The following is a 9409-nucleotide window of genomic DNA, read 5'->3' as shown; positions in this document are numbered from 1 at the left end:
AAGGACGTCCTCAAGCACACCTGCAGGGTTAATTGTGCTACAGTTGGCCAGTTGAATGACCACACCAGTAGTCTTAAGAGGTCCCAAAGATAGAGAAGTAAACACTGATAAAGGCATTATATTTATGGAAGCCCCTAAATCTAGCATGGCATTGTCAAACTTTGAATTTCCAATAACACAAGAAACAGAAAACATACCTGGATCCTTGCATTTTTGCGGTATTTCAATATGTTTCTGAATCAAGCTTGACACATTTCTTCCCAAATTCACAACCTCATTATCCCTAAAACGCCTTCTATTTGTGCAAATTTCTTTCAAAAACTTGGCGTATTTAGGAATTTGCTTAACAGCATCTAACAAAGGAATATTAATCTCCACCTTCTTGAAAATATTTAAAATCTCTTGGTCTAATTCCTCCATTTTTTTGTTTCTCGGCTTCAACCGATTTGGATATGGAGGAGGTGGAGAATAAGAAGAAGAAGAAGTTTTAGAAGAAGAGTTAGAGGATACTAACCTGGATTTATCAGTGGTAGTCTTAGGTGATGGTTCACTTGATCCTCCATTGTCATCAATTTACGCTCCTTCTTTCTCCTTATCTTCATCCTCTTGGGCTCCTTCAGGGCCTTCTACTTTCTTATCCGTTCTCAAAGTAATAGCACTTACATTTTGCGGGTTGATCACTGTTTGTGCAGGTAGTTTATTTGACTCCTTAGCCTCTAATTTTTCCACCCTCTGAGTCAACTCTGCAATTGATTTCTTGATTTCTGAATTTCGCTCAAGTATTGTTTTCATGAAATCTTGCATTGACATTTCAGGCTGAGATTGTTGCCTTTATTGAGGTGGAACATGAGGTTGCCTGTTTTGCTGATATCTATTGGAGGACGAATCATGATAATTCTGGTATGGTCTATTTCCTCCAATCATGTTTGCAACAAAAGCTTGAGATGGGTTTTCGACAATGGTTTCCACCAAGCTAGGACATTCATCAGTATAATGGTTAGTTGAAATACAAATTTCACACTTCTTAGCAATTTGTGGAGTTGAGGTTTTAAACAAACTTACAATCTCGTCGAGTTTGCTTTCTAGCTTATTCAATCTTTCATCTATCATCTTTCCATCAACTGCACCATTTTCAATTTCATGCACTCCCTTCAACAAAGTCACTGAATTTTCTCTTGTGTCATACTATTGATTGTCTACTGCCTTCCTTTCTATTAGATCTATACCATCTTTTGGTGACCTGTCTAAGAAAGATCCTCCGCTTGCAGCATCTGCCCATGACCTATCAGTAGGACTTAAGCCTTCATAAAAGCTTAGAATAAAATCTTCCATTTGGAGTTGAGGGCATGAAGAACATAGTTTCTTGAATCTTTCCCAATATTCACTAAGATTCTCTCTATCTCTCTGTCTTATATCTTGAATTTCTCTACGGATAGCTGATAATCTGGATGCAGGAAAATACTTCTCAAGAAAGAGTCTTTCAATAGTTTCCCAATTTGTAATTCGTGCAGAGAGATAATACCACCAATCTTGAGTTGCGCCTTGAAGAGTAAAAGGAAAAGCTCTCATTTTAAGGCTCTCTATTGTGATCCTGGGAGATCTAAAGTTTTCACACAACATGTGAAATTGTCTCAAGTGCTTGTGTGGATTCTCCCTTGATAACCCATTGAACTTTGGTAAGGCATTTAACAGGTCAGGTCTTAGCTCCCACTCCTCATTAGGATATTCAATGTTACTTCGGATAGTTGTATTGTGGGAGGTGGCTAATTGTCTGATGGTTCTTTGTGCCATATTGTTTGGGTTAGGATCAGGTAAAGGATTGGATGATATGTTTGTGATTGGAGATAATGAAAGTGGTATGGCTTCAGATGTAGGAAGTGTTCCCTCAGTAGAACACCCAAATTTCAATCTTCTCCGCAACTTACGCAAATTCCTTTCAACTTCCGGGTTAATTTGATAAAATTCTCTCGGGTTAGCTTTGGTCATGCACTACGCAATCTGCTTGAAGTTGTTTCTCTATTACTTCTTTTTTTTTCTTTTGTTCTTGCTTTAGATAAAGATTTCAAATAAGAGATAAGAGAGACTTGTTGGGTCCACTCCTAGGAAAGAGAGGTGCGTCACAACAGACAACTTAAGTACCAAGTCTTTCCTAGCCAGAGTGTATTCAAACTAGCCTCAAGTATTTCTCAAGAGAAATTCTTAATAAAAACAAGAAAAAAGATTTTTGCTAAAACAAGAAGGCTACAAAATAACTCAAATTAAATTAAATGTATGTGCGTTAAATAAAAAATAAAAATAAAGATAAAAATAAATAAATAAAAAAATAAAAAATAAAAAATAAAAATAAAAATCAAAATAAGAATCAAAATATTTAAAATACTAACCGTATTCCCCACCAACGGCGCCAAATTTGATACGCTGTCGTTGAAGCTATCAAATTAATACTACTTTTCAAGACAACTTCAGTATTTGCCAAGTAGTATCCAAGAAAGTAGATAGGGCTAAAGTAACCCTGAGTCGTTTCCCTACGAACACGGAATTGCTTTCGAATATCTGGCTCTTATGAATGTTATGCAATGCTTATGAATAAAAGTAATGGTTGAAGAGTGTTTAAAGAATAAATAAGAAACTTAAAAACAATTATGATTAAATAGGCTAATTCCACTACTTTTCCAAGATAGATTCATCATCGGTTATTCACGGATAATTGTTCAATTGATTATTGTTTAAGTTTCAAATTAATTAAAGTACATTCTTAATTAATTTGAGGGCGATCATGCATTTAACCAAAGTAAATTCTCAATCAAATGCAAAACCTTTCTAGATTATTCACAATAAATTCAACCAAAGTACATTCTCAATCAAATTTTATTGTGTTTAATCATGTCTATTCTTAAATCTCCTAACCAAATTAAAAGCTAATCAATCAAAGTAAATTCTCAATTGATTATAGTTGAAATTATTACTAATCAACCAAAGTACATTCTCAATTGATAGTAAAAACCATTTAATCATATGAAAGTTCCTAAATTAAATCAAAGTAAATTCTCAATTAAACCTAGAAACCCTAGAACTCATATAATCAATATGCATGTAGATTCAAACACATTATGATGCAAAAATCTTTACTTTTAACAAGATAGAGAGATGAAAGACATAGAGAGAACAACTTAAATCAATAATCAAAGTAAACAATTGCATTAACTGAACGTAACCTCAGAATCCGTCATGGAATTACAGCAGAATAGCCCTAGATGCTTAGCTCTCCATGAATGGAGTTGAATACAAGATGAAAGAAAAGTGAGAGGAGTATGAGAGAATGAATGAATTAAGTGAAGTCCCCTTTTTCTGCCTCCCTTGGGTCTCTTTATATAGGCTTGATTGGGCTTGGACTCTGAATAGTTTGTTGATAAGATATTTTCTGTTGATATATTATATCTTTCAAATATTCATTAGATTAAATCAGTTTAAAAAAATATTTGATAGATATTAACTCAATTATCTTATATCCTATATCTTCCAAATAACTAAAACATTTAGATAATGATAAAATTATTTGGAAGATATTTTCTGTTGATATTCCCAAATTAAATTCAACAACTGAATTTTATCTTTTAGATTTTCTGACTTTCCAAAATTGCACAAATGCCCTGAAATTTCTTCTATCTGCACTTTAGCCCGTTCTGAATTTTTCAAATAAAATCTGATTTTGGGCCTTGAATTGCCATTTGGACCAATAAAACTTATATTCTCAGCTGCACAAATAAACATTACAACATCCAAGAATAATTTATGCACTAAAACTCACTTTTTACGTGTCTTTATTTCCCAAACCCAACAATTCCAATCATCACAAATTCACTTAAAATCAACCATTTAAGCACAATTATCCCATAAAAAATTTGAATTTTAAAGCATAAATGTGGACATAAATATGCACTCATCAACATCTAATTAGATGCAACAAGTAGGCCTATGCAACATACTTCTATCATTGGTTTTCACAACAATCGTTATATAAATCTATCAATTAACTTAGTCTTACATGGGGACCACGACATTGCCTGAGCTCATATATAGTCCTTGCGTGGTCCATGCGCAATAGGTCTAAGAGAGTTTCCATAACAACTTCAAATTTTAGGGGTTCTTTTAGATATAATTGTCTCACTATAGGCATATATAACAACATAAACACGTCATCTAGTGTGACAATCATCTCATCAACATGAACATGGAAAGTGTTTGTTTCTTTATGCAATCTTTCAACAAATGCCAATATCAACCCTTTATCAATGTAATCATATGAAATATCGTAGAGAGACATTAAACTAGAGTTCAACACATAATTCTGTTTAGCAAAATGACATGCCTTAATTTTTTTTTTCATGGGAGACTACCAAATTTATCTTCATTTGATGCTACGCATAATAATTTCATATAAAATTTAAATAAGTATCCATCGTGAAAAAAGACCATTATTAACTCGACCTTCTCACAAAGCATATGTAACATGATCAACATAATTCGTCACCAAATAAGTGTTTTGTAGACCTTCAAGATATCCATCCACTTCATCTTCTCCATGAGCAACATCATCGTGCTGCTTAATAATTAACCTCTTCTTGCTGCTCAATAACATCCTCATGCTGCTCAATAACATCCTCTTAAACATTAGGATCAACAAATGTGCAACTTCTCTAGTGTTCACCATGAAGACCCTTTCTATGAGGAGATGTCCTAGATCTCCTTCTAGCTTCAACTTGTGCAAAACAAATTGAAGAGAATAAATAAATAAAACAACAACATATAATTCCTAAATCATAACAAGAAACTAAACCTTACATCCTAAACGATAAATTCGAACCAAGAACATACAACATCAATAAAATTAAAAAGAAATAACAAAATCATAAACCATTAAAAAATAATTATAACTAAATTTAAAAAAATTAAAATAATAATTAAAAAATGGATGTGAGTGTCTAGGTTTAGGAGGTGAGGGAGAGGAAGAGCCATTTCTTTGACACTAGGTCTAAAACCAGTGTCATTGAGAAAAAAAATGCATAGGTGAAATTAATATATGAAGAGACGATTTTTTTTTTTACCCCAATTAAAAGGTCAGTTGAAATATTTTAAAAAAATTTAAGAGTGCAGGAAGAAAACTTAGGAGTTACATAAAGAAAGCCCCTGTTTGAGAAACTAAAACTAGGTCGCAGGTCCCATTCGCAGGATCCTGTTATCTCTAGAATCTTCCGTGATAAGGGGAGTGGTAAAAAAACCCTAATGAATAATAGATACAACGACATATCAATTGCTTGTTCTAGCATTTTCCAAACCCCAATATAAAAGAAAACAAAGTCCGCAGAGTAGTTGTCTGAATTTGCTACATCAATTCCGATTCAGTGAAACAATGGCTCAAGACTTGACATTGGATTTGGAGGAGCTTCGTCACCTCCACAGCATCGCCAAAAGATCTCGAACCCTCTCTTTACTCTCCTCTGAGATTCGCAACCTCGAGAAGGTTGTCAGTTTATACACACATTGCAAATTTCCCTGATTTAGCACTTCTTGTTCGTTGTTTCGCATTCCCTGTGAAAATTTATGAGGTGATTTTGCAGATATCATCAGATGCAAATGCTGCTCGTGCTCCTCAGATTCCTACTCCTATTTCAACCGGAGCTAAGGTGTCGCCTTCACCTGCACTGAACTATTCCACGCTAGCATCGTTCAGCTGGGATCAGGATGTTGACAAAGTAAAGGTAAGGAGTCGTATAATTCTATTTGTGGAGATATTGGCTATCATGGTTTTAAAGTATGTATCTGAATGTCATTGATTGAAACGGTGTTTTCTACCCCTGTTCATCTTTTGGTTGTTTCAGTCATTCCTCTCCATCTTGTATTGTGTGTTGTGCTTAATGAGAAATTATTACATGATATTAACTACCGTGGTCTCATTTAATCTCACTGGACTCGTAGTTGAGTTGTAATAGTTCTTTCTCGTAAGGTGAAAGTCTGGAATACATGTTACATTGAGATTGGTCGAATCTCCAGTGTGTTACGTAATTGGCCGCACTAGGACCCTTGGTGGTCTGAAATTATCTAATTAGTTATGAATAGGGCGCATTTTCCTTTGGCCTGAGTTTCTTGTTAATTTACTTTAGATAGCCACACGCTAAATCACAAAGTTTGGATTTTGAGTGTGAGAAAATTTGTTTGATGGTATTGGAGATGACCTGTGTTCTTCTCCCGGGACTGTTAGGCATGTTTTTTAAAGAATTTCTTAGACCGACACACATGGTGGTGCTGTCGTTCAACGAGATGGTGGTGCAGTGGTAGAATCACGGGAACACAATGAGGTCATGAAGGTTGCCAAGGTGAAGAGACTTTACCCTTTGCGAATTTTAATGAGGTTGAGGCAAGGTTGTTGGAGTATGCATGTCGTATTTTGAAACATTGGAGAGGGTAGGGAGAAGAAAAGGAGTGATCTTGTTTGAGCAGATATAGAGGCCATCTTGTTTATCTTTGTTGGTGTCCGAGAAAGAATGAAGACAATGAAAAGATAAAAGAGAAAGTTTAAAAGGGCTATTTGTGATGTGTTTCTAGCAATCGCAGGCTGTTTATAACCTTAAAAAAATAGTTTATTCACGTTAATCAGGATAAAATAACTTCAGGCTTTTCTTATGTTTGAAGTAGCAAAGGGTACATGTGGTTTATTTTAGCATTGGTGAGGGAAGGCAGAAGATGGGCGTTTGAAAGGCCGAAAGAAATGTTTGGTTGACGAAGAGGAGGGATCGTTGAGGAGCAGCAACGGGGGTCATCTTTTCTGCGTTTATTGGTGTCAGAAAGAATGCAGAAATGAGACAGAGAAGAAGGAAAGTTGTAAAGGGTTATTGGTAATGTGTTTTTAGTGATTTCAGGTAGTATAAAACCACAGAAAAAATTGTTTATACTCGTTAAAAGATAAAATAATTACTGGCGATTTTAAACCATAAAAGTGGAACTTGCAAGTTTTGTAATGTTAATAGTAACGACGGAATAAGAAAGGATCAAATTGACCATGAAATAATAAAATGTTAAATTGAAATTTTTGAAAGATAAAATACCAAATTAAACATAAAATATAAGATGAAAGGACTAGTAGAATTTAATCTTTATTTTTTGGAAGTGAATAGGATATAAGCAAAGCTGTCATTCCGCATTGCATGTATCTCACAATGCTAGAAGGCTAAGATTCCGCCATATTGTGGCATATAACGCTGCTACCATTTAGCAGCATTGATTTGAAGTTGATTTTATTTAGTATTTCTGAAAATTAGAGGTGTCAAACAAAGTTCGATATAAATAGTTATCAAGTTCCATTTTGTTCTAAGCTTAATAGTATGTCTTAAAGCACGTTTCCTCCCCCTTGTACATGTGTAACATAGAAGCAAGAAACCACTGCTTCCGTGTCTTTCTCTAAAACTGCTGCAATTTCACACATCAATAGCCTACAGCAAAGCACAGGCCGTAAGTTAACAGTTATATTTTTTATGAAAAGTATCAAATTTCTGCTAATGGCTATACTTGTTTTATTTGTTGTTTGACAGATATATGTATCAATGGAGGGAATTGATGAGAATAAGATTGAATCTGAGTTTAAGTCAATTTCATTTGATGTTAAGTTCCATGATGTTCAAGGGAAGAATTACCGTTGTGCAATATCGAAACTGCATAAGGAGATAGTACCGGAGAAATGTAAGGTTCTGGTCAAGCCCAAAAGGGCAATCATCACATTAGTGAAGGCTTCCAAAGGAAACTGGCTAGATTTGCACTTCAAAGAGGACAAGGTAGTAAGATAAGATTAAAATGACTTTTCCCTGTTAATCAACGTGATAAAGTTGTAACTTTCGTGGTGATGTTACAGCTAAAGCCAAATTTGGATAAAGAGAAAGACCCAATGGCAGGAATCATGGACATGATGAAGGTCAGATTCTGTTTCATCTTTAGTTGGCTTTAGCTACTTTGTTTGAACTTAATGCTTATATGCATTTACCATTGGGAACATTCAATTTGACTTTTGATATACATGTAATATTGCAGAATATGTATGACGAAGGGGACGATGAGATGAAGAAAACAATTGCAAAAGCATGGACTGATGCTAGATCTGGGAAAACAGCTGACCCTTTAGGTAGCTACCGTTGAGCGTCAAACAGAGATTCAGATTCTTAGTTCCTGTTTCTTGAGAATGATCTGCTCTATTGAATTACAAGATTTTGTTATAAAAAGAATGCTAGGCCCATGGTCATGGTACTTGTAGAAGTTTAGATGTGCAGTTAAGTGTTACCGAAGTTCTACCTTTTCATATAATGATATGGTTGTGGTCTGATGTTGCTCCAATATTTGCTTTTTGTGACTCACTTCATTCAGTGAGTTTTTCTTTCAATTACTTTTTTCTTTATTTACTATTATCAAAGTCAAGGTTTTTCTTAAAATGATAGTATGTTATAAACTTGGTGATTAAAATTTATTTTGGAATTATGTAATTGATATTTTTTATTTTATTATAAAATTAGGTTAATGACACAAATTTCATAAAAAGAAAGATGATTCCAAAATTCAATATAATTGAAATATAGATTAAAATCCTTTTAATGTAAGTCAAATATGAAAACTTGAATAAAAATTATATTAAGAGGTCTTTTAATAGGACTAATAAGAACATTGTGTTGATTTAAAATAACTATATATATATATATATATATATATATATATATATATATTAAATAATATTTATGTGAAATAGATCTTTAAAATATAAGTTTAAGAAAATATTATTTATTACAATTAAAATATTAATGTAATTAAATTTGATAATTTTGAAAATAAATTAAGATGAAATTTGCACTAAAATATAAATTTTAAAAAGTGATTTTTTTTAATTTTCTAGGTTTAAAAAAAATGGAAGTTTTTATTTTTTATTTATGTAATTAATATTTATCTTTTGAAAAATCAAATTTGTTGATGTTTTTATGGAACCGAATGTATTATCAAAGTCGTTTTTTATTTTCACAAACATTCCATTATTATCGGTATTTATCCTCCAAGTTTCTAATACCAGTGTAATTTTTGTAAAAATTGTTCTGACACTAAAGTTAATATTTGACCATAGATTTTGGTTAAATTTGAATTAAATGTGAAAAAAAAGTTAAATTACGATTAAAATATTATTTATAGATGTATTTTGTTGACCATTTTAAATGAGTTATAATTTAGATATATTGGCTTAGAAGTCCAATGACCAACTTGTCTATGAGAAACTGAAATGATTTTTGGCTAAGTTACTCTGTGAGACGGTGTTTTCAGTAGGTATAAGGAGGTACGAATAAGTGATATCTTAATTTAATGAATGACGTTATTATCAAAGTAG

General features: G+C 33.1%; 1 protein-coding gene across 1 annotated transcript; it reads left to right on the top strand.

Moving 5' to 3' along the window:
• The first annotated feature begins 5234 nt into the window (after nt 1-5234).
• Nucleotides 5235-8379, top strand: LOC148206489 (uncharacterized). Its single transcript, XM_088104325.1, has 5 exons — nt 5235-5521; nt 5619-5759; nt 7587-7826; nt 7904-7963; nt 8080-8379. The coding sequence occupies exons 1-5, from the start codon at nt 5411-5413 to the stop codon at nt 8182-8184; spliced, it is 657 nt and encodes a 218-aa protein (XP_087960451.1). The 5' UTR covers nt 5235-5410; the 3' UTR covers nt 8185-8379.
• The last annotated feature ends 1030 nt before the right edge of the window (nt 8380-9409 follow it).

The sequence above is a fragment of the Vigna umbellata genome, chromosome 1 (assembly GCF_029865625.1).
Source record: "Vigna umbellata cultivar VRB3 chromosome 1, Vumbellata_1.0, whole genome shotgun sequence".
NCBI classification, from domain to species: Eukaryota; Viridiplantae; Streptophyta; class Magnoliopsida; order Fabales; family Fabaceae; genus Vigna; species Vigna umbellata.
This window is presented reverse-complemented; position numbering and strand designations above follow the sequence as displayed.